General features: G+C 51.1%; 9 protein-coding genes across 9 annotated transcripts; 3 read left to right on the top strand and 6 right to left on the bottom strand.

Annotated features, from left to right (window-relative positions):
• Positions 1 to 423: 423 nt before the first annotated feature.
• Positions 424 to 4,262, bottom strand: ALTATR162_LOCUS1819 (uncharacterized protein; the record flags this gene model as incomplete). The annotated part of the gene is made up of 2 exons (XM_043309417.1): positions 424 to 1,541; positions 1,625 to 4,262. 2 exons carry the CDS (start codon positions 4,260 to 4,262, stop codon positions 424 to 426), a joined length of 3,756 nt encoding a protein of 1,251 aa, XP_043165352.1.
• Positions 4,263 to 4,745: 483 nt separating this feature from the next.
• ALTATR162_LOCUS1818 (uncharacterized protein) lies at positions 4,746 to 6,371 on the top strand (the record flags this gene model as incomplete). Its single annotated transcript, XM_043309416.1, has 1 exon — positions 4,746 to 6,371. One exon carries the CDS (start codon positions 4,746 to 4,748, stop codon positions 6,369 to 6,371), a length of 1,626 nt encoding a protein of 541 aa, XP_043165351.1.
• Positions 6,372 to 6,589: 218 nt separating this feature from the next.
• On the bottom strand, positions 6,590 to 8,432 carry ALTATR162_LOCUS1817 (uncharacterized protein; the record flags this gene model as incomplete). Its single annotated transcript, XM_043309415.1, has 2 exons — positions 6,590 to 6,761; positions 6,811 to 8,432. 2 exons carry the CDS (start codon positions 8,430 to 8,432, stop codon positions 6,590 to 6,592), a joined length of 1,794 nt encoding a protein of 597 aa, XP_043165350.1.
• A 1,071-nt stretch (positions 8,433 to 9,503) lies between these two features.
• On the top strand, positions 9,504 to 11,351 carry ALTATR162_LOCUS1816 (uncharacterized protein; the record flags this gene model as incomplete). Its single annotated transcript, XM_043309414.1, has 4 exons — positions 9,504 to 9,676; positions 9,730 to 9,871; positions 9,924 to 10,289; positions 10,344 to 11,351. 4 exons carry the CDS (start codon positions 9,504 to 9,506, stop codon positions 11,349 to 11,351), a joined length of 1,689 nt encoding a protein of 562 aa, XP_043165349.1.
• A 1,106-nt stretch (positions 11,352 to 12,457) lies between these two features.
• On the bottom strand, positions 12,458 to 14,312 carry ALTATR162_LOCUS1815 (uncharacterized protein; the record flags this gene model as incomplete). Its single annotated transcript, XM_043309413.1, has 4 exons — positions 12,458 to 13,602; positions 13,652 to 13,893; positions 13,945 to 14,014; positions 14,069 to 14,312. 4 exons carry the CDS (start codon positions 14,310 to 14,312, stop codon positions 12,458 to 12,460), a joined length of 1,701 nt encoding a protein of 566 aa, XP_043165348.1.
• A 2,940-nt stretch (positions 14,313 to 17,252) lies between these two features.
• Positions 17,253 to 17,681, bottom strand: ALTATR162_LOCUS1814 (uncharacterized protein; the record flags this gene model as incomplete). The annotated part of the gene is made up of 1 exon (XM_043309412.1): positions 17,253 to 17,681. The coding sequence occupies one exon, from the start codon at positions 17,679 to 17,681 to the stop codon at positions 17,253 to 17,255; it is 429 nt and encodes a 142-aa protein (XP_043165347.1).
• A 913-nt stretch (positions 17,682 to 18,594) lies between these two features.
• ALTATR162_LOCUS1813 (uncharacterized protein) lies at positions 18,595 to 19,182 on the bottom strand (the record flags this gene model as incomplete). Its single annotated transcript, XM_043309411.1, has 2 exons — positions 18,595 to 19,075; positions 19,124 to 19,182. 2 exons carry the CDS (start codon positions 19,180 to 19,182, stop codon positions 18,595 to 18,597), a joined length of 540 nt encoding a protein of 179 aa, XP_043165346.1.
• Positions 19,183 to 20,119: 937 nt separating this feature from the next.
• On the bottom strand, positions 20,120 to 21,407 carry ALTATR162_LOCUS1812 (uncharacterized protein; the record flags this gene model as incomplete). The annotated part of the gene is made up of 6 exons (XM_043309410.1): positions 20,120 to 20,479; positions 20,530 to 20,708; positions 20,826 to 20,956; positions 21,053 to 21,075; positions 21,218 to 21,243; positions 21,332 to 21,407. 6 exons carry the CDS (start codon positions 21,405 to 21,407, stop codon positions 20,120 to 20,122), a joined length of 795 nt encoding a protein of 264 aa, XP_043165345.1.
• A 3,829-nt stretch (positions 21,408 to 25,236) lies between these two features.
• Positions 25,237 to 25,815, top strand: ALTATR162_LOCUS1811 (uncharacterized protein; the record flags this gene model as incomplete). Its single annotated transcript, XM_043309409.1, has 1 exon — positions 25,237 to 25,815. One exon carries the CDS (start codon positions 25,237 to 25,239, stop codon positions 25,813 to 25,815), a length of 579 nt encoding a protein of 192 aa, XP_043165344.1.
• Positions 25,816 to 26,526: the final 711 nt, after the last annotated feature.

Below are 26,526 nucleotides of genomic sequence, written 5' to 3'. Positions count from 1 at the left end.
TGAGTTTGTTGTGGTCCGAAGACATGCGACTTTTATGTCTTATTCTCTTGGGTGCTTTTGTTAGCCTAGTCTTGTGGTTCTGATGTCACTTTATTCATGATATCATCAGTGTGTTGTTAGGATGGGAAAGGATCCGCTTTAGCGCTAGATGCAGGTACGCGATCGCGATTGCGCTACAGCTCGATTTTGTATCGGCACCAACTCACAAGACAATTCATGTACGCACCTTGCAAACTGTGGGACAAGTTGAATATATCAGACTTTCGATAACAAATGCTCATCGCTATCTCGCACGCTACCAAAGCCCATCCATAGCCAAAAGACCTTCCAAACATTCAAAGCCTCATACAACGTGAAAGAGGAAACGCTTAACGCCAATCCATGCACACCGAAACACACTCTATACTGTACTCTTCTTCACTCTCAGTACGTCAACATCTTCTGCCCACCTTTGCCATCGTGGCCCTCGCCAGGCTTCGCAAAACTACACCACCTGTCCTTGATGGACACAACCTCATATGTACCCTCCTCCTGGACCGGAATACTCATGGTCATCTCATGACTGATTTCAGTCTTGATCTCCAGCACCTTGCTCTTGCGTCCTTTGTTCGCGTTTGTACTCCTCGTGTAGGTGAACTCAAACGGTGGGGTACCCCAGAACTGGAATTCTAAGTCTGTGCCACCGCCCTCGTGAATGTCAATCTCGTGGACTTGGCCCCCAGAGAGACGTACAGAGGGGATTGGATGAATGGTCTTGGTTAGGTCGAGCGCTGCGAGGCACTCGGAAGCTGAGTCACGTAGACCAGTGATGGTGAATGTTCCTGGGAGCTCGGCGAGACGGCGGAAGGTGGTACCTGGGTTGGAGGCCTTGCGTTCCTGTTTCTCAAAGGTGTAGTACACTGTAAAGGGACTCTGGCCGCTGAGAGCGAAGGACAGGCGCTCGCCGACACAGAAGTCCTTTCGGTCTTCAAGAGGTGTGGCAGTAGGCGCGTCATGAACGCTGATCTGTACACGAGGCCCACCTGGTGGAGGCCGGAGGGTACAACCACGTGAGTCGCGAACCTTGCGGATAGAAATAGACGAGTGACCAAGGTGCATCTTGCGGTGCTCGATCTTAAGATCATACTTGTTTGTGGGTATGTTCTTGTGCACGCTTATCTCCGGCTTAGGTGTACCCTGGTGTTTAATCTCCACTTCAAGGTAGAATGGCGCAACGCCCTCCAGAGTGATGGGAATGACTTCTTCACCCTCTGACTCTCGAGAACAGTAGCTGTAGGTCTTTCCAGGCTTATCGAATCGAGCACCAGGACGTGAGTGGACTTGTTGCTGGATCGTCAAAGGCGAGAAGTGCTTCTTCGAATGGTCGTACCTGGCATCCGCGAGTTTCAGGAAAGTGTACTCGTAGGTACCGGCCTTTGAGGTTTCCGATCGAATCGTTGCGAGACCACCAACAGTGTGTAGATCCTTCTCGCTGACGGAAGCTGTTTTTCCCTTCTTGTCTTTGTACTCTTGTCGGTAAGAAATGTCGAAAGGAGCGTTTCCTATGAGATGATTAGTATTAGCAATGTGTGAAAAGGCTGAGATAACTTGCCGGTCAGGGAAACATCGAATGAATCTTCATCACCCTCGCACACGGCGTCCTTGATGTACTTGCTGCCTTCCAGCACCGCGCTACTCTCAGGAACGCTGAGCGAGGGACGCGCCACCCAGGATACGTCAAATTGGTCGGCCTTCTCATCGACCAAACCAGGACAAACGGAGTCCTTGACGGAGATCAACTGATACGTTCCGTCCGTCTTGACGTCGAGCCATGAATTGGGATTCTGGAAGCTATCCCTCTTGACCTCCTTGGTCTTCAAGTTTTCGTACTCTAGCAGCCAAGGGCCGCTTCCAGTAAAGCGGAGGGGTAGTCCGACCTGTCGACTCTCCAGAGCCAGGACTGATTGTTTGCCTTCAATGTGTCCGAAGTACGCCTTGGGTCGTTCGTGGCGTACGTTAACTCTAGCTTCTTCTTTGAGGACTTCCTTGCATTTGGACTTGTCGGTAACACCTGTTAGAGCTACGACGTACTCGCCGCCGCTGCTGAGTTTCTCTGTTCGTATGACGTAGTGCGCGTTCTCAGTTTCGATGGCGCGCTTCGTACGCTTGCCGTTGTGGACAATCTCGTACTCCAGCTTCCATGGTGCCTCGCCGACGAAGCCAACGTCGAACTCCACCACATCGTCGATACAGGCTTGTTTTGGTCTGCTACTCTCAATGAAGTGTGCTTGTGCAGAAGGTTTAACGTCTTGTTGGAGTTTGATGTTGTTCAGGGACCGCTCTTTGTAAACCGAGTCGCTGATCGTCTTGAAGGTATACTCGTAATGGCCAGCATCTTGTGGGGTAAGATCAATCGTACTGCGAAGACTAGCGATCTGAATCGGTGGTTTCCTGACCTCTCGGCCGTTGTCTTTCTTCTCGGAGTAGGTGACCAGGAAAGGCGGGCTTCCCACGAAATCAAGGCCTACGCGGAGACCGATGGGGTTACCAGCGCACTTGTCGATGATGTCTTCGCTGTCTAGGGTCAGATCAGGCTCTGGTGGGTTCTGTAGCAGGCATGAAGTAGGTTCAAAAACTTCGCCGTCGCAGAAGTCGGTCGATACAGACTTGATGGTGTAAAGACCTGCGACTTTGATGGTGGGTTGCTCGCCCTTTCGCATAACCTGCTTCTGTAGCACGGCATCTGGGCTGTGATATCCGTCCGCGACAATGTGCTCTTGCGGTGTGAACAAGTACTCAACGGTATGCGCACCGTCAATCGCGTTTTTGCCTGTAGAACCGTATTGGACTGGCAGACGGGCGGCTTCGCCCTTAGGTACTCGAAGCGGATTCTGTGGGCTACAGCCCCTGAGAAAGGCTGTAGGGCGCTCATGAACCTCGAACAACTGACGGATGCCGGCAACCTTAGGCCGTGGCCGCTCGTCATCATCGACGTTTAGATAGCTTACGAAGTTGCCCAGTCCATCTTGTACCTCCTCAATCTCGTACTCCCACGAACCACTAGTTGTGAGAGATTCATTCAGGGGTACTAGAACTTTGTGCGCGCGTGCCCAGGATATGTCTTCGCGCCCGCTCTTGACCAATGCTTGTGATGTGTGTTTCGACAGGGGTGAGATGGCATCGTCTGGCTGTAGGTTTTGGAATTGAGATCCGCCGCGAGGCTTCCCGTTTACAATGAGGCGGTATTTAACATTTAGGGGCGGTGTTCCCTCGACTTCCAGCGCAACGTTGGATAGATCGCTACGGCAGCGGTCGTTGCCAGTTGGCTTTACCCGAGCTTGTGGGCAGGTAGCCACTACAACGTTGGTTGACCGGGGTCGTACCAAAAGCTTCGACTGATCCGTGACTTTCTTCAGCAGATATACACCCGGCTTCTTGATCGTGTAGGCCAAGGTCAACGGGTCGTCAGGATCGGTAGACTTCTGCGTCTTCCTAGCCCTCTTTAGCATACCCTTCAGTTCGCTTTTCTTGACGATGATGGTTTCGTTGACGTTCGTATCGATGTCGATGCGCAGGATCTCCATTTCGTGGGGTTCGGTCTGGTTGATCATGATTGGGATTTCCAATTGGGTGACGGACGAGTTCAGACAGAACGACTGCCTGTCTGGGTTCAAGACTGCGGATCCCTCAGGCAAGATGTTGACAATCTGCTTTCCCAGGATGAGAGAGGCGTTGTGTAGGATGGCGCCAGGCTTGACGCTGCGTTCGCTGATGGCCAGTTCGCTATCCCACAAGAAGCCCACCAAGCCCATAAGCCATGCCTGTACCGGTATGCCGATCCTGAACATGAGCATGACATCCAAGCCCGCATGCAACACAAACAGGAGGAAGGCAGCGCCATTGCCCCATTCAAGCCAGGGAATCTCCAGAAGCGGGACCCCGAACATGAAAAGCACATCGAAGAAGCACCATTTCAGGCACAGCCATAGCGATTCATCTTCCTCGACAGCCAAGGTATAGAAGTCGTAGGTGCGATATGCCCATAACGCGACGTAGAGGGCGAAGACATAGAAGCGCTGCTGCGCAGGATCGAGGATGTCTGAGGGTATTAAAGGCCCTGAGCTTGATTGTGCGGGGGCCTTGGGTAGATCTGGCAGTGGCGATTTGATGTTGGGTCGCGGTGTAGTGCCATTTGGGCTCTGTAGGCCGGGAGAGCGGTTCGTGTTCTGTGGTGTTGACGGAAAGCCTCCCACGCCTCTCCGAACCTGCGGTGTGCCGTTCATCGCACCCAGAAGTTAACACTTGGCTATATCGTGATCATGGGTTGACAGATGCGACGGAGATGAGGAGGGGTTCGGCCGGTGTCGATCGGGTGTGTTGCGCTGGGTGGTTTGGTCGTGGACGTGAAACCATCAAACAAACATTTACCTAGAGCCTACGCGACGGGCGCGACAAGGATGCGGGCTGCGGTGTGGTCGGCCAATCAGAGCTGGATGACGCCGAGCTTGTCACGTGCTAGGGCCCCGACCTTGACCAACACGCCGCGACTTGCTTTCACCTTGACTTGACAACATTCTCAGCTCGATTCCTATTGTCTTGTCGAAACGCACAATAGACAGAGTATTGGCGCTTCACCCATAGATTTCTCGTCACAATGCCCGTCTGCTTTCCTTTCCTCCAACCCCCAAACGTTCACATACACACCTGAACTCCCTCCACTCAGGTTACAAATCACCATAAAGCCCCCTCGACCCAACTCATCCAGCATGGAAATTCAAAACTCTTCCAACCCTAGAGCTGGCTTGGAGATCGAAGACGAAGCACAAGAACAAACCCGACAACAAGCCATGTCTAGCAAAGACGAAGCAAACCAAGCCGCTGGAGTAGTCTCTCCAACCCCAGAGAAAACCAATGGTACATCTACAGCTGAGACCATCAATGGCTCTACAGCTCCGGGCAAAGCCTCGGAGACGTCCTCCCCTAACACCAAGAAGCGAGGTCTGCCCGAACCTGATACAGCTTCCGAGCCCAGCAGTAAGAAGTCAAAAGACTCGCCAACACCACCGTCAGCCCAAAACGGCGCCTCAACAGCTCCTGTATTTCCCAGTCCACCGGATATGCCTGCAACTACTTTCGACAAAGAGACCTGGCAAGGGTTCTGCGACATCGAGAGCGAACCCGCCTGTTTCTCTGTCATCCTCCGCGAAATGGGCGTTCGCGACGTGACCGTACGTGAAGTATTCAGTATGGATCCAGACTTCCTTCTCGACAACATTCCGCAACCCATCTACGGTTTCATTCTCCTTTTCCACTACCGCGAATTCGGAAATGACGACCAGGCAACAGAGTGTCCCAAGGACGTCTGGTTTGCCAATCAATTGCCCGCTCAGAATAGTTGTGCAACACTTGCTATGATCAACATCTTGATGAACCAGAGCCACGAGGACGATGTGCGTATTGGTGAGCATCTGACGCAGTTCAAGGACTTCACACAGGACTTGTTGCCGTATCAGCGCGGCGAGGCCTTTGCGAGCTTCGACTTTGTGAAGAAGATTCATAATTCTTTTGCCAAGAAGATGGACATCCTCGAGGGTGACAAACATCTCAGCTACAAAGTCAAGCGCGCCCAGCGCATCAAGACGCAGCTGCTGTCTGAGAAGACCAAGCCTGCTAAGAGAGGAACCAAGTCGCGTCGCGCTGCTTCTGCCGATACTGTCGCGAGCAATGATAGTGCAGAGAGCATTGAAGACAACGCACATCACTATATCGCCTTCGTACCCGTTGGAAACGAAGTCTGGAAGCTGGATGGCCTGGATAAGCAACCAACATGTATGGGCTCTTTTGATCCGCAGCGGGGCGAGACGTGGTTGGAGTCAGTTTCTAATACGATTTCTGCCCTCATGGGAGCTGGGGACGACGACTACGGCGTTATTGCGCTGACGCAATCTCCTCTGCTTTCACTACGCAAAAGCGCTAGTCTGACGATCAATACTCTCTCGTACGTCGACGCACGCCTCGACGACGTTTCCGCTTCTACATCGCAAGGCTGGAGAAACCTTGTCGACGCAAATGAACAGCCGCCTAGTCCCCGCATGCTAGATCTAGAAGAACATCTAGCCGCTAACCCCATGTCTCCTACTATCCAAGCGACCATTGACAGCGAAGACACGACTCAACTTCTCGCTCGCCGCAACTCATTGCTGACGGAGGCTAATCGACTAGCCGCGAACATCATGATGGAGATGCAGAACGAAGCAGAAGAGGATTTGAAGGCTACGCAACGGCGGTACGATTCTGGTCCAGTCATCAAGAAGTGGCTCGAAATGTTGGCGGAGAATGGGTTCCTGGAGGAAAACCTAGACCGCTTCATGCAGGGGAAAAGCAAAAGGTGAGGGAGTGAAGATATGGGATTACTTCGCGACCATTACATCGGTCTTCTAGGAGTATTACATGTTTATCTTTCAATTATCAATTCAAGCCCGATAGGGCCGGGATGAATACAAGGATTTAGTGTACGATATGGTACCCAACCATCAACGTAACAAATATCAAAAGTAGAATACATCTCTAATTTTCAACCCTTCAAAACGTTCCCAACAAAGATACTTCTCTAGTCCTCCGGGTATTCGTCACGCACATTGCTAACAAAACAATGGGTTGCATCATCCCAGCGCTTGAAGTGGCGACCAGCCAGCTTCAGCAAAGCCACTGAAGGGTATGTATCATCGCTGACAGGCTGAATATTTTCAGCCGCAACGTAGCGAACAGATTTGTCACAGACACTAGTTCTCATTAGCTCGATACGGTAAAGACAAGATGAGACGAACTTACAGTACGTGATAGAAAGCTTGATTCCTGCCATTTGACAGAGAATCCACACGCATGTTCTGGATCCAATCCTCGTTCGCGTCACAGACAACATCCCAGCCTGTGATGACGCCCTCATAGCCGTAACGCTTGTGTTGGAACAATTGGCCTACTTTGAACGCAACGTTCTGCGTGCGCTCGGAGCGATGGATCACAGGCTTACGCACCGCATCAACTTGGTGCATACTCTGCACGAATTGAAGCAGTCGGTGGCCCTCGGGCTGATTGTAGAACATGGGGATGACGTAGCGTGATAGTAACGTCACGTCCCACGGGTAGTGCATCTGGAAATGCTCAAGCAGGTACGGCAGATATTGACGCCGACGGATTGCCGTATGGCCTACGGCAAGATTATCGTCATTGGGTCCTAGCAGCAGCATAGCCCAGATTGTTGCGTAGAAAGCATTGTCCATGTCTGGCTGCGAATTCATCCACGAAGCTTGGATACTGTGCATTCCAGCTTCAGTTTCGCGGATCGTTTGCACAGAGTTCATGATATTGCGTGCGGTACGTATAACCATTTCTCGAGTATTGGTGTCGCCCAGAAAACCTCGGTGTTCACTGCTTGGAACACCCATGTCGCGTAGGACCCGCTGCAGATCGCCTTGTCTTACTTCGGATGAAGACCGAAATGGGTCCAAGTACATGTACTCTAGCTCCGTCGAACTTGTTGGCTTGTATTCTCCGTCGAGGTTGTAGTTCTTGGGCGCGTAGACGAGGGTATAGACGTGGAAGAGAAATCCACAGGGTCGTGCATCAAGGCCGATCCGTCGTGCTACTGCGCAATAGATGGCGACCGAGATGAGGGGAAGAGAATCGTGCTTCGCTGAGCGTATGACAAGACCGATGAAGGAATTTCGGAGAGCGCGATAGGACGTCTCTGTAACACCTTGAAAGCCTTGATCACGGAGGTAGGATGCCAATGTCGAAGCCTGTTTTCGCGGACTCCAGCTGCGGAAGCCAGGATATGTTTCTAGCAATCTATTGGCTAGTGCAGTGATATCTTCAGCTACCACGTCAACATCAACGTCTTCTCCAACTCGTGCAAATACATCGTATGCGCCCAGGGCTCTCTCAATCGATATGTCTTTGCCGCCATGCAAGTCTGTCCACACTTTGATGGCGACCTCGCGATGTATGCGCTCTAGTACGGCATTGGCGTAGTATCGTCTCGCCAGAACATCTTCTGCATCGTCAGGGCATGCGCATTCCTTCAGTAACGTCTCCTTTGCATCGTATCCAAATTCTGCAATGTCGTTGATGCGCCGTATGCGCTCTTGTTGACTAGTGACGATATGATTCAACAACTCTTTTGTGCGACGCTCGATCGTGTGCTTCGTCATGTATAGCGCGCGCCAGTCGACATCGGATAATGGGGCTGCAAACTTGGCGATGATGTTGTGGCGAGAGTCCCATGTTTTGAATTGCGTTTTGCATAGATGCCGCCAGATGATAGGCGCATCAGTGGTGAGCTCCTTGATGAGCTTGTTGGTTTGCGAAACGGATGCGAGGGATCGTGGGTCGAGGTTTAGGAAGATGGCTTCGAGGATCTCGGTCGGCAGGTCAGTGAAGGAGGGGCGTTCCATGGTGATGGCGGGCTAGAAGTCGTTCCAAGTTTGCGGGGTCAAGTAAGTGGGCGGTTTCGGAGAAGAGTGGAGTCGTGGAGGGAGGATCAACGCAGAGCGCAATGGTGAATAGGGCTCAGGTGTGGCGAGTGCAAGCCATAGTCGAATGTTCCGCGGCGGATGTCGTCAACATTGGAACATGGGTGGTGATGAGCGCATTGCTCGCTAGCATTTACTAGCCTCGGCAGCTAAATCGCGATAACGCACCTCCAACGCCTGTTTTCTATGTCGTATCGCGGCTCAAGATATACGATCGCGGCTTGACTAGGATGCAACTGAACTAACTCAATGTCTCGTTTCTCAAGCTAGTTAGAGACGTCTCAGGCATGGATGCAAAACCGATGCAGCGAGAGGGCTCGTGAAATCTGCTATATCAGTAGGCTAAAGGACTTGCCGTACCCTTGATAGTAGCAAAGTTTTATCAGGCTGCTCACTTCGCCAGCCGCTGAGAGATGCATGATAGCGCAAAGGTGACTAGTTTGGCTTGGGTAGATTTACTTTGGAATTACCATGACAAGACAACTCTATACAGAAAGCCACGGAGTCCACCGTCGACTAGCAAAGAATAACGTTTGATGACTCCGCCAAAGCATACGTCCGTATCACAGTCCCCTCTTCATCAAGCTGACAGATACGTATTAAGTCATCACCAAGTTAAGTCATCAGTGTCAGCAGAAGTTTCTTGGCAAACCTCCGGCTCACAGCGGAAATGAATCGCGACACGCTCAACTCTGGACTCATTGTGGTCAGTGCAATAGACGCGATTCAAGCACGGCAGCCAGACATGTCCGCAGGCAAGCAAAAGTCTCACATAGTTTTGCACATTTCGTCCGGATAGCGCGTAACCGTTGCCGAAGCTCGCTCTCCGCGAGCCCCGATCTGCAGCCACAATTGATTGATGTCACTGCCGCACCGCCGCATTCATTACCATAAACATGACGCCCTAGAACCGAGCGGTCTGGCTCACCACTTTTTCTCCCTTTCTTTTGGCCTCGTAAACCTACATCCTTACTTTTCCTATCATATACCACCATGGCCGACCTCAGTAGAGTAGAGTCGATGCAGTATCCTGCGGGGCATCTTTCCCATCTCACCGAGAATCAGCAGGCCCAGCTTCTCGAGTTCAAAAACATCTGCCAGCAGGCAGGCTATTATACACCTGCAGTCGGAGCGAATCAAGCCAGCCATGACGACGAGACCATGCTGTATGCGCAAAACGCGAAGTTAGTAAAATTAGCGGGGCACTGACTGCTTACAGGCGCTATTTGCGCGCGCGTCGTTTTGTTCCCCAAGAAGCCTTTAAGCAATTCAAAGACACGGAAGATTGGCGGAAGGAGAATAAGCTGAGCGAAATCTTCAACACCATTGAGGTCGAAGAGTATGAGCAAACGCGCCGCTTGGTAGAGAGTCCCGCAAACATGCGCTGTCATCCTGTCTGACAGCCTCACGTAGTACCCGCAATGGCTCGGCCGACGCGACAAACGCGGTATCCCTCTCTTCCTTTTCGAGGTCGCACCGCTGAACTCGAAGAACATCTCCGCATACGAGAAACAACTCGCCAAGTCAAAGACGACTATACCCAATGTCGCAACCAAGAATCTGCGCTTATTCGCCCTGTATGAGTCGCTCACAAGGTTCTACACGCCGTTATGTTCCATGGTCCCTCGCAATCATCCGGAGACGCCCATCTCGCAAAGCAACAACATTGTGGATATCAGTGGTGTTGGGTTGAAGCAGTTCTGGAATCTGAAGGGCCACATGCAGGATGCTTCCGTGCTGGCCACAGCACACTACCCCGAGACACTGGATAGGATATTCGTATGTCTATGAATTGTTACGAGAACAAGTCAAGTAGGACTAACCGCGCCATAGATTGTTGGAGCGCCTGGCTTCTTTCCCACAGTCTGGGGTTGGGTCAAGCGTTGGTTTGATCCCATCACCGTCTCCAAGATCTTCATCCTCTCGCCGCAGAACGTCTACTCCACACTCTCCCAGTATATCGACCACGAAAACATCCCGAAGAAATACGGTGGCGGTCTCGATTTCGAATGGGGACAACTACCAAACCTTGAGCCAGCCATCGAGGCGCAGATGAAATGGGAAAATCCAAACACTCAGGACGGCCGCAAGACGTTCCCTATTGGGCCGATAAAGTGGGAGGAAGGGCAGAATGGGGAGATGCAAGCCTGGGGTGTTGGCAGTGAGAACGGAGCACCACGAAGAAAACTCATCTTCTCCATCCCCAAGCCTGTGGGATACAAGCAGGGAGATTTGATGCCGCCTACACCCGCGACTCAGATTGATGACCCTCTCACAACCGTAGGAACGGCTACACATCCACCCGATACCAACGAGCCAGATATCGATACTCCCCCCTCAGACACCGAGTCACGCCCGGCCATGAGCTCACCACCGAATATGACAACCTTACCGATTCGCGAAGGCACATCAGAAGCACGGTATGAGCAACAAAACCATACACACGCATCTGGTCAACTCGCAGAGGGAACACCTGAAGCAGCCGTTGTCGATCACGGAGACGGAGACAAGACAGTTGCAATGGAGCCCAACACAGTGGGCCAAGCACCGAAAGAGGTACCACTCCCTGATCGCGAAGAACCCGCTGCCCCGGGCTACTTAGACCAAGCTAAACAAGCCGCTGTATCAGCCTCTGCTATAGTCACTTCCACTGCTACTTCTGCTGCCGAAGCTGTAGCTGGTGTCGTTGGCGGACACAAAGAGGACAAGGTTGAGGAGCCTGAGCGGGCGAAGAGTCCACAGGAACAAGAGATGGATCGTCAGATCGATGCGACGAGTGCCAAAGACGTCGAGGCGTTTTTGAGAGCGAAGACTGCTAGTGGGGGACATATAGTCAGCTGAGCTCCTTCCAGCTTCGAATATGTCTCACGTAGAGTAGAGATTGGATTGGTGATGAATTATTGATACCACAATAATAGCAGTGCGTTAAGCTCGTACGCTTCCATAAAGACTTGGTTCACATTAAAGACGCGTTCGCCAGTATCATACAAGCTCAATAACTAGAGACCAGTAGTGTACGAACACATATGAGAAGTCCCCAGTAATTCTAGACATGATACATGTTATGCTCAGAGGTATTGAGAGGGAAAGAAGATGCTTGTGCTTGGATGAGCTTTGAAGCTTCACCAAGCTTTGCACAGGTCCCACATCATCAGGCAAGAGCGAGCTTCTCCAACGCGCGACTGACAGCGACCAGTCCAAAGTCCAATCAACCATGCGATCATTCAATCTTTCAATGATTGTGTAAACATGCGACACTTGCAATCAGCCCACCGAATTACCATAAGACACCACCATACTAACGGCCCTCCAAATCTCAGCTCCAACGCCCCATGTAACATACACTCCCGATACAGCAAATTACCCGTCAGCCTCCGTACCACTTACCCAAACGATGCCACAAATACCGCGCCGGCTGATCGAACACAAGAGTCTGTGCGACCACGCCGTCAGCTCGTTAGTCCCGTGCTACATAGCGAACGGTTTCGGTGCTGGTTAGCGTCAGTGCGGACATAATGAGGTACTAGGTTGCAAGTCATCGCGCAAAACGACGTGTGATACGCTACACCATGGGCACGGTGTGTGATTCGGGTGAAGACTTCCGGGTGGCTGGGAGCCTGGACAGGGCGGGAAGGAAGGGTAAGAGTGGGGAAAAGAGTGGGCGGGCGAGCGAACCTCTGCTGTTTCCGCGTTGAACAGTGACAGGTTAGAAACTTGGTATATCCATCACTTCAGCTTAGCATCTCGAAGCTGATAAAACATGTTTCACGGAAATATTGTAGATCAGGTTGCGGACCAGTGATGACTGGCTGGGGGTATAACATTCCCCTAAACACTTCATAGCATCGAATACCACGTAGTAGTTCCATGCGTTACAATAGCGTCCACTGACATCGCCATTCCACATATCATGTGATCCTTTCCCACATACCTTCCAAGCCACATGCTTAGACGGTAGAGGTTTCGTGCTTAGCAGCAATGTTCTCAAGAGGGATCTCGATGTGCTTCTCAGCAAGATGCATTTCGCCAGCGAAGGTGCTGTGGGGCTTCCACTTGCGGGAGGTGCGGGGAGTACTCTCCTCCAACATCTTGTCGACTTGCTCAAGGGTGAGACCCTTGGTTTCGGGAACGAAGAAAAAGGCGAATAGGAAAGAAACGCAGCAGAGCGAGCCCCACAGGAAGAAGACGTTGGATCCAAGACGAGCAGAGTCGTCACGGTCGGCAACGAGGTAGGGAGTGATGATACCGATGATGCAGTTCCAGAACCAGTTGCTAGCCGTGGAGAGTCCGACACCGCGAGATCGGATGGTCAGAGGGAAGATTTCGCCAATGACAATCCAGGCGCAAGGTCCCCAGGTGGTGGCGAAGACAGCGATGTTCAGGCAAATAAATGCAATCATGGCACGGGTGGCGTTTGGATTGGCCGGGTGATCGGCAGTGTTCTTGCCAGCGGTTGCTCCGATAGCTCCAACGATAAATTGCATGATGACCATACCAGCGGCTCCAAAGACAAGTAGCGGACGTCTTCCAATCTTCTCAACCATGATGAACGAGGCAGGCGTGGACAGCACGTTGACAAGGGTCGTAACAAGGGAGATGAGGAAAGGATTGCTGATTGAGCCGAGCTGCTGGAAGAAAACAGGTCCGAAGTAGAAGATGAAGTTGATACCAGTCAGCTGCTGCATAGCCTGCATAAAGATACCAAGTGTAGTACGGCGGGCGTTGGATGAGGGCGAGGAGAGCTTGCCCTTGAAGCAGGCCATCCACGAACCGATATAGCTGTGCTGAGGGACTACGGACATCTCGTATTCGTGGTTGGCAATGATCTCAGCGAGTTCATCCTGGATATATTCAGAGTCAAGAGGTTGGCCACGGACACGGCCAAGGGCAGAGGCGGCCTTGTCGAGCTTGCCCTTCTTGACCCAATAACGAGGGGACTCTGGTAGGAGGGCGAGACCAACGGCGAGGATGATAGCCCAAAGAAACTGGACAGCAATCGGAATACGGTAGGAACCAGTGTCGCGTCTGTTCTGAGTGGCGTACACCACGCAGTTTGCGAGTAGAATACCGATGGTAATGCAGAATTGGTAGCCTATTCAAGTTAGAACGCATGACATACAAGTCGCACGAAAAGTACTCACCGGCAACTACGGCACCACGGACCTTCTTGGGTGCAATCTCGGACATGTACAAGATGACGATGGATGAGATGAAACCCACACCGAAACCAGCAATGAGTCGCCCAGCAACCATGACACCAAGACCAGTGGAGGCAGTCTCGAGGATGCCACCAACAACAAAGATTCCGCAGCCCATGATGATAGTCATACGACGTCCGATAAAGTCAGCGATGTCACCAGCCATGATAGCACCAAAAAAGGTACTGTGGTCTGTTAGCCTACTATCATCACACCAATGTATGGATTCTACGTACCCAGCAGAAAGGATAGATGTTACAAGAGATTGTTGCCATGGAGCGACGACAAAGGTTGAGTTGCGATAATCTGGTATACGAAGTCAGTACATGCCTCAAAAGCACTTCGTACAGGAACATTTACCCTTGATCGTTTGGTCCGTCGATGCAAGACCAGGGTATTTGACGTCTGGATACTCGGCTCCAGTGTATTGCTGGATGAAGTAATCCATATTGAGGACACCGCCCATCCAACCTGTATCATATCCAAAAAAGATTCCACCAAACGCAGCGAATGCGACAATCAGGTAAGCCCGAACAGTAACGGGAGCCTCAACACGGTTAACATCAGTCGTGCCGGTGACGGCAACAATCCCACCTCCTGGCATTTTGTAGTTACGTGTTTCAATGTTACTCAAAGAAGGCGTAGCGAGTTTGACGAGCCCTTTACACAGGAAGAGGAATCCCGCGCAGCGTTGAACAAAGAAGATGCTGGGATGTCTGGGGAATACGATCAGTGGTGGGATCTTTAAGCTTTTAATATCGGATCCCAAACAGCGGTGATACTGCAGCACGGTGCGCGTGTGGCTTTCTGTGGTAACATTGCACATTCTTACCCTAGGCCTTAACGGGTTGCTACTCCGCATCTTACGCTTCTGGAAGGATTACTACCATTCCCCATGGGCCGTTCGCGTTAGTCAACGACTAGTGAAGATGCATATGTCTGCATGTACTGTTGGCACACGGCTGAGGTGACCTGTCATCGAGACGGGATTACACTACCATGGAACTCACGCATCGGGGACTGCAAGTAACCTCGGATCCACTATGCTTCCGCTGTAGATGGCCGGATATGTCGCTCATTCAGGCAGTACAACAGTTGGTCTGGGATACGAAGCACCCGGGGGAGGCGTCAAAACCTGGGGTGCCAAGCTCACTCAAGCTCCGCGTGAAGCCTGTCTTAGCGGGTGAGACCTGCATATTGTCCTGAAGGATCCTTGTAAAGTTCCGAGACTGTCACCTACATGGCAGATGAATGAGATACAAAGCGCGTGTGGATGGGCGCTAGTTGACGCCCCATCAGCCAAGAGCTCTTACTCTTCCATCGGTTTGGAGGAGTGTTTGGTTTCCGATGTATCACGCTGACTTCCTCAAACAACACGAACAGCACATGACGGAAATCATCAAAATAGCTTGTCCTGGTGATGACCGTAGTTTGCCGGCGAAGCCACCGCGTGTCGGCGCCTGATTGTCCTTTCACTCTTTGTCCAATGGGCGACCATCTAGAATATCTCGCTTGCACAACCCCGGACACGTTAATGTCCATCGTAGTTGTTCTGGTGTGGAAATCAGGCATGGCAGGCGTCTCCCGCCTGAACGTCCGTCCCTTGCGGTGGGTCGAGCACATCCTGGAGCATATACATAAGCATGTTGATTCGTTCGCGTAGAAGATGGAATGTTAACGGGTCAAACGTCGCCAATAAGAACGGCAGGCCCGAAAGTTGGTGTGCCTCGTACATATTACATGCTTGTCTTGCCGCCCATAGGTCAAACCCTGGAACATCAAGATTAGCTGAAAGGCAACTGAAGGATCAATCGGGCACTCATTCCTAATACGTGTTCAGCCAGAAGATCATGATGCTCATGAGTACTGGTGGCGCATCCGGTGTTATTGTCACCTTACCCTTTGTTAGCCACAGCCGTGCGGCGTATCTGGAGAAGCTTGTCATAGGTAAGCAGCCACCAAGTATAGAGATCAGAGCAACAATGAGCGAGTAAGCAAAAAGAAAAACGGCTGGTGTCTTTCACATGCGCGTCACCGGATAGCTTTCCTAAATGACTTTGAGGTGACACCCCCGCTCGCTCTCCAAAGCGATGCTACTTTGCAACGCCTCGTGATATTCGCCCAACGATGGACCTGATTCTGCTACAAGCTACTAGCGTCAACAAACGCGTTTACCGTCTGCTGGTCCGCGGACAGGGACGTTTTGGAGCTTGGGCGGTTCCGACTGGATACTTGCGGGCAAGGGAACTAACGGAAATATCTTGGACCTCTCGAAAACGGCGCGCTGTGCCGGACAAGTGTGCACAGAATATGCGCATCTCGAAGGAAGGCGCTGTACATGTGGATTATGCACGTGGATGCGCTGCTGTAGGTTTCGAGCTGCCACAGCTCTTCATGGCAGTAATCGGAGTCGGATAAGCTTTGAGAAACTCTCGGTTTTCTACATGGGGACTCCATTCAAAGGTCTGAACAAGCTCCTGCGCGAACGGTTTCTAGCGCCTAGTAGCGCGGGGTGTCTGATTCAGGCGTCGCGAATGCATCCTTCGAGGACAAGAAATCAAGAGGATTTCCGAGACCCACTGTGACATGGCAAAAGCTTTTTTCACTTTATGTGAGGAACTTATGTCGAGTCAGGGCGACGTCAATAGTGGTTGTGAAGGGAGCGCAACTAATCGATGCACCCGTGGACGCCTTCCGTGCCCATAGGGGTATCGCGTAAACCGTGCCGCCACTGCAGAAATCAGCTGCGGCATGTATGCAGCACGTCGAGAGACATCACGGAGTAAACGCCATCCGCGTCCCGGGCCGGCATCTTTGCCAAGCTTGAACCTCAACAACATCTCCAGTGCGTAGATACGAAGCTCAAGTTGAAGGATTTCAATGCATTCCAACAGCTGTTGAAGACAGCCTTACGTGCTACGACGACAATGCCATACTCGTTGCGACCATAGCCGCTGTATCTGACATCCTCGCATCTCCGGTAAGCTATCTCTTCCTGGGCCGGTTTGGTCATACGTTGGAGGAGTCTTTGGAGACCATATTCACGAGAAGTACCGAAAGGAGCTGTTCTAGCTGCATCAAGCTCGGGGTAAGGAGTCTTAGTATCGCCTATCGTTATGTGGCTCGCGTTGGAACCACTTCGTCAGATTGCGAGAGTACGGATATGACTGAGGGCATCCGATACTTGCCTATCACTGCAGAGACCGCCTAGTCATGTCGTCACCAGCAATTACAATTGCAACTCCCACGATTTCGTAAGAAACCTAAGCCCCTATGCTCCAGTTGCATCCCGACAACAGAGCCGAGCGCCTCGATAAGCAACAAGACCTTTCGTTCTCAGAGAAATGATATTCGACTAGTGACACAAGAAGCTGGCAGTGTTATGGTGCATCGAATCAAGCTGGACCCCAGGAAGTAGGAAGACATACCACACACTGATGTTAAATGGTGGGGCCTTACAATGCCGCACAACGATCACAGGAGCACTACAAGATGTATGCATGCTGATGCCACCAAGTTTTGTACACCGACGATCAACATCCCTTTATACCTCCTTTGGCTTCTCCTGGTATGCAGCAATGCCTTTCTGAACGGCAATGTTTCCCAGCGATCCTGGACGGGCCTTATTAATTGACTCGCCCAAGTTCTGCACGAAATCTCTTGGAAGGTGTTCGACGTGCTTGGAGATATCACCTATAGACCGTGAAGTGCACAAGTCGGTGACGAAACGTCTAGCAGGACTACCTGGAGGTGTGCCGTTGTAGATGGCCTTGACAATGTAAAATGCTGGGACTATCCAAGTTGTCTCGCGTCCTTTCAGCTTGTTAGTAGCCAGTGCAGCTTCCAACATAGCGTTTTTAGTCGCCAGATCTTGAGCCTTTTCAGCAAGGATATAAACGCTAAAGAGATCCCGGTATTGATCTCCAACGTATGTTTGAAAGTCCTTGAATTCGAGCATCTTCAGCTCTTCCATAGTCTTAACCGCAGTTGATAGCTGGCCGGTGTAACATAGTTGATGTAGCGGGCAAAAATTTTGCCTTCATCGTCGAGGAGGTTGATGATGCGTGTTTCCGCCTCTTTCCAGTTACCGTTCATGGCGCGTCGGAAGAACTCTGAGCGGGAAGTGAGAAAAGACTCATGCGCAGCGAAGCCTTCTGTATTCGGCGCCTGTCCCACGCGTACGGTGATTAAGGCGCTCGTTTTGAAGCTATCCGTATAAAGTTAGATTTGCCATTGCTTGCAGAATGTTGTGGCGCTATCGTCTTACCTTATGATTCTTGGCTTGCTAACGTGGGTGGCTTGGGGGCTCGCCATGACAATACAGGCGGCTTTGGGTGTTATTTCGCGGGATGAGAACGAAAGGATTAAAGATTTCGCTTGGAGGGTTGGCTTGTATGGATGCGGTGGCGGTCCATGCACGGCAAGCAGTGGTGAAGGTGAGAGTGGGCGAACAGGCAGGCGCAACGGGCGTTACCAGCTCAAGAATCACGCATACCAAATTACACCATACCCACTTGGGAGGCTGCCTAGGTAACATTATCAACTTCCTGCTGAGTGTTGTTGGAGCTTTACAAATATATCGTGGCTATACGCAACATGGGGACCACATTGTTTGCTACATCATGGAGTAGTGGGAGTATCTTCCAGGTATACTTGAAGCGCCTCAAAAGCGGCAGTGAACTATTGCGACACTAAAGGCACCATCTTTACCCCGACTGGCAGATGAATGCTCCAAAAGTTCAAGCAAACGACCTACTCTTTCTTCGCCTCCGCTATGTCATGATAAGACTCTGGAGTTTTCATAACGTGGCTATGTGACAGCATCCTCGTCTCCAACAAGCTCAGTGCTAAATCTCTCATGAAATCTGAAGGGAAAGGTTCGCTCCCTACGCATACAAGTCAATCAGTAAGCGACGCGCACCTAGCCTCTGTCCTGTGCTCTTGTAGATAAGCTCGACACATTGACGCGATGGTAGACTAGCATCGCGGACCTCCTGCGTAGCGGCTTTGCCGAATAAATCTGACTCTTGAGATCTTGCGCAAAGGGCATCTACGACAATGTTTTGCGCTTCCAGATCTTTGTACTTGTATGTGAAGAGGTAGAGTTTGCAGAGATGGCCATACTCGGTATCGTCGTGAAAACCTCCAAAGGCGGGTTTGCTAGGAATTCGACCGGGGTAGAAGAGTTGATCGTAGAGCCCGAATGTCTTCGCATCGACGTCATCTAGAGTGTAGAATTTTTGGCTGTATTTGGAGAAGATTGCTTCCCAGTAGACTGATCGTGCGCGAAGAATGTTCTCGTGAACCATGAAGGTCGTGCCAGGATCGGTGACACCGATATGCAAAGTGACTACCGTGAGACCGAAGCTACTATTCTTCAGTATAGTGAGATATGAAGAAGGTCTGGTAACTTACTCCATATTTTTTGACTCCGGGATGCGGAACGCTGCGGGTGCTAGCTCTTTCTCTTCCATTTTACTGTTCTTGATATTCTTGCAAGCATGAAAATCGAATGATCCGGCGTCGGTAACAACATACTTTACCTCTGTTGTGCTACTTCTACAAATGTACGGAACGGGTTGATGAATTGATTGCCCATATCTTGACACCATGCGCAAGCAAAGCACAAAATGCCTCTGTCTAGGATCGTAAGAAAGCAAACGTTAATATCACTACTAAGAAGAGAAACCGATAGCCGAAACCTAGGTAAATTCGTTGCTTCGGGCAATTCTCCTACGTCCTTTCGATACGTTCAATTATAGTTGTGCTCTCAAACGTTCGCCTATGATAGCAGGTACACCTGAGGGTTGTAAGTGCAGGAGCTAGCGAATACCATGGCGGACGCGTGGAGCGCAATGCAGAAAAGCTCATCGCGTCGGCGTTTGTGTGGAGTTTGCCCGGAGAGGTGAGGATATCCAGCCAAGTGAGTTATCTTATCAGGGACCCACACATGCCCCTCACATGATCCGCAACATCAACGCGTCAGATCATAACAACGCGTCGCATTCACTGTGTTCAGAGACGCGCAACGTTTGAAGTATGTATTGGTTTCCATTGCTTGAGATGATAGCATCACGTCGTAGCTACCTCTCCCGTAACGCCAGATTGCGACGCTGAAGAGAACAATGACAGTAGTAGTAGACATCCATCCGCAGTGACAGACACGCGCCCGAACGCCCGGCCAACATGATATACCCGACATGAAAGAGTCAGAGACGAACACCGTGGGCCTTCCTTACCCACATCCACCCATGGTAAAACCACGCCCTCCTGTAAAACCCATAGACTAGTAGTGAGACAAAGGGAATCCGTGAAGAAAATGTCGTCTAGCGTACGCTCCGAAGCGAACTCACGGTAGCATGATAAAGGAAAGAAGATCAACAAGAACGAAGAAGCTCAAGCTGGAACAGCTCATGCCTTGGCCTTTGGTGTGGCCTTCTTGGGTGTTGCCTTCTTCTTCGGTGTGGTGGCCTTCTTCGCCGCAGCAGTCTTCTTTGCTGCTGGTGCCTTCTTTGCTGCCTTGGTTGCGGCGGCGGGAGCCTTGGTCTTGGTGACACGACCAGACTTGGTCTTGCCTAGGACGCGCGATACCTCCTCCTCGACGGCAGGGGCAGCGGTAGGGGCAGTCTTGCGAGGTTTGCTGGCGTTGGCCTTGGGCTTAGCGGCAGGGGCAGCCTTGGTGGCAGTAGTTGTAGCAGTGGCCTTCTTGGGGCGGCCGGCGGCCTTCTTGGGAGCAGCCTTGGTGGCAGTAGTGGTGGTAGCCTTAGCCTTCTGTAATTCGAGTCAGCAAGACACACTATTGAGAAGAGACCTGTACTTACTGTGGCGGTAGCTTTCTTGGCAGCAGGGGCCTTCTTTTCGGTGACCTTCTTCTCGGTCTTCTTCTCGGCGGTCTTCTTCTCAGCGACCTTCTTTTCAGCCTTGGGCTCAGACTTCTTGGTAGCGGTGGCAGTGACAGGCTTGGCCTCCTTCTTTGCAAGCTTTACCGGTCCAGACGTGCCTGTATTACGCGTCAAAAAAGTTCACATTGACTCGTTAGACGCGCACGGAAGATGCGCGGCAGCGACGCGTCGAGGACGTTGTTGCGCTGGGAGTCGACAGCAAGGTAGGCACTTACCCTTAGGACGTGCGAAGTCACCCTTCTCCTCGCCAGACGTGATAGCACGGTTGACGTGGCTCCTGAAGGCGGCATCGCTGAGGTTGCCGACCTTGTTGTTGGCTTGGATGTATTTCTGGATAGCTTGACGGCTGTTGGCGCAAAGTCAGCGAGAGCTCTTGGGTGCTTTCTGACAAAAGCATGACGCGACGCATGAGCAATGCCATGTGGGTGGTGGCTTGACTAACCTTGATCCATTGCGTTCCTTAAGCTATATCATGCATAGAGCGCGTCAGTAATCATGTTCATTTGAGGAAGGAACGTTGTTGTGCTTTGTGGTGCTTCGCGCCGGAGTTGGCGTCGCAAGCTGTCGCAAAGTCATGTGCAGTGCAATGCGCTTCGAATAGACTTACGTTGATGATAGCATCCTTGACCATATCTAATAGAGTCAGCATTGACCGGCGACAAAGATGCAACTATCTGGCAGCCAGCGCGACGGCGCTGGGTTGAGATATCATAGTACATACCGATGTAGGAGCCATGGGCAGGCGCGGCGGCAGCAGCCTTTGCCTTGGAAGGGGTGGTGTTCTTCTTAGGAGGCATTGTTGGTACTGATTTAGACGGGAAGATAGACGGATTATTGATGCTTCGAACGAGAGAGCGAGCAAGAAAATCGATGGTAAGATGGTGGTTGTAGAAAGTCTGGAAGTCGCTGAGTTGGGGCAAGCACGCGGCGGGTGGGGTATGCGCCGTTCTTATACTTTTCAGGGATCAAAATCGCCGCACTCAGATCACCAACCCCAAAGGCGCTAATTCTCCAGTCCTGATCAAGATGTGCTTCAGTTTGATCTCATGCTGCAATACTGCCGCCTACGCTGACTGGGCGCAGTGCGGCTCCTGTCAGTTCGATTTGTTGGGGGTCTATCGAGTCTGCCCTTTGGAAGCGCAGGCCTTCACCCCATCTCTTCCGCTTCGAGTCGCTCTTTCTCATCTTGGTGACGCTGCATCTGTCACCAATGCCTGCTACGAGCCTGACCGCAAGCAGTTGTGGCCTCGCACTTCAATCATGCCAAAGGCCAGCCCTTGTTGTTTTACCGGAACCCTCTATCTTGGAGATGCGATAGAAGCATTTTGCGCCTCGAGGAGCTTTTGCGCAATCCTCTGTTTTCAACACCTTGACATCTATTGCACACATACGCCGCTACAGACCTGTTCTTTCCTTTTTGTTCGTATCAATCCCATAGCCCATGTGAAATAGTATAGTTCCTGTTATTTCAGTATGCTCATCTGGTTCATTTTCGCTCTCGACGGTTGTGTTTTTGGCGATACATGCATCGCGCCATCCGCCATCCATGGTGTTTCGCTTGCGCGTCGACCCCTCGAACACAACCCGCCCCAACGCGTACAAACAAGTAGAATTAAAGCATCATATCTGTCTATAGGTATCGCGCAGTGCAAATGTGAATTTTAGGAGTATCTTCTTAATCCTGTCACCCAGCACAGTGTTAAACTGATGACGTGTTGCAATGTGTCAGGCGGGGGTGGATCACGCGTCCACTCTGCCGCTCCAAGTCCTCCTCTCCAACACAGCCTCTGAGACTAACGCAAATTGAGCGTCTCAGACAAGATGCGTATTTTTTGTACCGGTTTACGTAGTTCTACAAGCTTTGTAACCTGCCATAACGCGTTGTGGCTGGTATGCGAGCGCGGTGTTGTTTCGCGACTCTTGGCTGGACGATGTGGGACAATCCAACACAAATAGCTAGCACCTAGCACCTGAAAATCTAACACTGGCTACCTTTGAAAGATTTTCCAAGGACAAGGCTCAAGTTTGGGACTGTATAGATTCGACTGTTCGAGTAAAGGCTTTCAGAAATCCGGATGGATATGTTCGTTCCACGCCATCCGGCCGTTGTAATGCGCCGAGCAATGTGTGTACAATATCAGTACTACTAGAACGTCTCTACGCTTCACCTGGCCATATTCTTCGAAATTGTCACCCATTAACATCACTTCGTTGTGGGCCACACTGTTGAAGATCAAGGAATGAGTGACTGACCGCGTACCTAGGTACTTGAGCGTTCGAATGGCTGCTCTGCATCGTGAGATCGGAGTAGAACGCTCGCATTCGAACTTTGCATGTTGTGCATCAGTAGAAGAGTTATGGTCCTGTAATAGCAATACTGTGTTTAGAGTAGGATAAGGGGTGGTTGGGTGGCAGAATACAGAAATATGGTGCACCGCTTGCTTTAAATACAACGTTCGACAACCGGTTCATGGAAAGACGAATCTCAGCTTTATTGCTGGACGTGTTTGGAGAATTATTGCCTTGGTCAAGCTTATTTTGTCGGTGATCTTTTGTTGTGAGATTCAAATATACCTCCTCCACTCAGTTTTATTGTCAAACATGTAGTCAATAATTACTATACGGTACACTCGAATATGAGCGGCAATGGCAAAATAAGCAATATCCGCAGGTAGAACAATGAGACATCATATAAAAACCCTAATATGAATGTCATTAGGACTAGGAAAATGAAAGTATCAACTTCGTTCCCACCTAGGTAGCTAAGTATCACTATAGGCCCTGATCGCGATTGATCGTAGAGGCTGTGTATGACGGCCCTCTACGATCTTGTAGAGTGTTCTAGAAGACAAAGTATTGGAACCCGTGCCTATAGCAATGAGCATCTTTGCTTGATTTACTGCCCGATCAGCTACATAGGTATGGCTAAGCTCAGAAAATTACATCTGCGACCTACCTGGATGCACTCAATCGTCATTCGACGTAACAAACGAATAATTGCTCATTATCTTGCACGACGATTTCCTATCGAGGCTGGACTTCAGATCTCACAATAACGCCAGAAGCCTGGCATCTGAGCGGAAGAGGTTCGCGCCATATCGACTCAGGCAGTGACATACAATACCGCTTTCGTCATTGCCAATAATGGCAGGCATAAAAAAAGCAAGTGTTCTTTGTGCATGAGAGTACGCTTTCTGCTCCTTCGTAAAAATATAAGGATCACCTCGCTCAGCTAGATGTCCATCAGGATCACGCCCGGAAGACAGTCGAGCTACCAGATGATGGTCATCAGCGAGGCTTCAAACACCACCAAGATTATTCCTTAGGAGATCGATAGTGCGTGTACAGTTCGACGTTTGATGGTGGGTCCGAATGTGAACGAAGAAAACCTGCTGGTCGAATCTACCGAATATCCCCCGTATTTATAAAGTGATCTTACTGTTAGCTTGACGAGCGTCCGTAGGCAGGGTCTAAGTGACGTCGCGAAGCCGAGAGTGGCGTACTACAAGGTCGTGAAGGCGGAGTAAGGTATGTACACATGATATTGAACGTGGACAGAAAACTGCGGACGCAAAAGTGTGGGATGAGGCGCGCTTGATGTTCAGTCGTTCCAGCTGCAGACGGACGGCGTGGTTTTGAGAAGGCGCGCGGCGATGGCACATATGAGCAAGCTCGAAATGCGATAATTGCCTCATTATTCCGATTTAGTGGAGTTTGACCTGTGCTCTTGTTTGAGAATGACGCTTGCCTTCGTATCACTTGTGCTATCCCAATGCATGTCTGTAGCTCTGACGTGTCGTTCTCGCCAACTGGGTACGGAGTACCGAGCTGGCACTTTGAGGTTCTCTTATTACCCTAAAAGTTCCGTGAACGAGGGTTTGCAAAGACGTTTGTATTGCTGTGTTCAGCTCAATGTGAAGGTAGTAATCAGTGCCGAGGCGGTTTGCTACCGAGAGATCACATCGTCGCCAACCCCTTGCCGCTACACCGCCACGCAGCAATGGAGCCGAAGAAAACACGAGAAATGACTACAAGTGTCGCCCATCCCAATGCTACTCTGCTCTGTCCCCTGAGGTCGGTCAGGAACATTCGGTCGTGCGATCTATTATTGTCAACGGGCCGGTCGGCTAGCGAATGAGGTCTTCTTGGGGTGTGGATTCGGGCCAAATTTGGCAGCGGCTAGCCAGTATCAGCTAATTCTTTGCACTCATCGGACAGTCGACGGGGCACCGCAACGTCACTTTCGACGCATCTCATTTGACGCTGATGCAGAGACTCCACAAACCCGTGTCCGGAACCTCAGAGAAATAGCCTCGCACGATCCTGAGCAAGAAACGATCGTGGCACATTCGTTTATCAGGGCCAAAATATGGGGAACACGGAAGTTTCTCCGGGTCAGTGCTCGTGTTTAGATCGTATGTGACCCCATGTCGTTGTATTGTTGGAGTGTCGTTTGTAGGACCATGAGGAGGTTGAATACGAGGCTGCTGTGTATATAATACCTGCTGGCCTTGCGTCTACAGGTCACTATTCAACTCAAACATCTTCAAACACCAACAATACAACTACCAACACCCCATCACATCCACCACCCAAAAACTTCACACCAAAACTCCAACCACAATCATGAAGTTCACCACCGCCGCTGTCGTCGCCGCTGCTGCCGGCCTCGCCACTGCTCTCCCTGCCGACGCCAAGATCAAGGACGGCGATGTTTTCACAATCCAAACCATCCGCTCCGGCAGCGACCTACAGTACAACACTTGGAAAGCTGTCCAGAACTCTTTGGTGATCAACGCAGGCGAACAGAACGCCGCTTGCGGCCCGGAGCCCCACAACTACGCTTCCTTCCAGCTCAACAACGGCACCCTCTACCTCTACACTGCCAACCCTCCCCAGCAGTTGTTCGTTGACAGGTCCGGCATGGGTCAGGGTGTTATCCAGTACACCACTGGCGCGCAAGGCATGGCCAGGAACGGAGAGAGGCGAACCTTCGCCGTCAACGACGACGGCAACCTCGTCTTCAGGGACCAGACTGGTCAGGAGATCGGCTTCCAAGCTTGCAAGCCTTCTCTTGATGGCGGCTACTCTGTCTGGCTGGACATTGTTACCAACCCTGCTGGAGCTGATGAGTGCCTTGGCTTCACCGCTCGTGCCATCAAGGAGGAAAACCCTGTCAAGTGCCTTTACACTACCAACCCATAAACGTGTTGTGATGGACACCATGTTTTGGTGATGGGTGGACTGTAAAGATTATACTGTAAATATTCGAACAGCAGTTCTTTCTTGTAAATACAACATATGATTAGACAATATCACCTACACACGAACTCACATCTGAAAGTGACTTGATTAGTAATGCAAATACTGAACCTATCCAGTAATTGAAGTGCTTGGATAAACTGCGCGGATGTTCAGCTTTGAAAGAGAAGATGCATCGGTGACTTGAATCGCAGCTCATCAAGGAAACGTCTACGTCATGCTGAACATATCTTATAGCGTGCCTGAGAACAGAGACTGGGTGGCTGTGTCGGCGTTGGAAAGAAAAGGCAGGCGATGCCACAGACAAAAGGAAAGATGGTTGCAGTATGAACTTTGAAGCGAAAGTCCCGAGGTCGGACTACGCCGAGCAATCTTCACCCGCATCCTCTCTCGGCTAGCGCGCCATGCTGATAAGCCGCAGAGTCGGCCCCGTCCCTGGTCTAACGCAATCGTCGTCTTATCGCCAGGCACGCGTCACACGTGCACCCATCACATTCACCATGAAACGCTTTCTGACTGGTTCCCGAGCAGCAGATCACCATCATGCCCCAAACGCGGCCCTGCGTGACCTCGCCCAGCGTGATGCCTGGCACTGCGCCATGAGTGGCTATGTCGTCCGTCCCTTTCATCCCCCATAAACACCCTTCTCAGCGC

This window comes from Alternaria atra (genome assembly GCF_907166805.1).
Source record: "Alternaria atra isolate CS162 genome assembly, contig: 21, whole genome shotgun sequence".
Classification (NCBI taxonomy): domain Eukaryota; kingdom Fungi; phylum Ascomycota; class Dothideomycetes; order Pleosporales; family Pleosporaceae; genus Alternaria; species Alternaria atra.
Note: the sequence above shows the minus strand (reverse complement) of the source record. Positions and strands in the feature narration are given on the sequence as shown.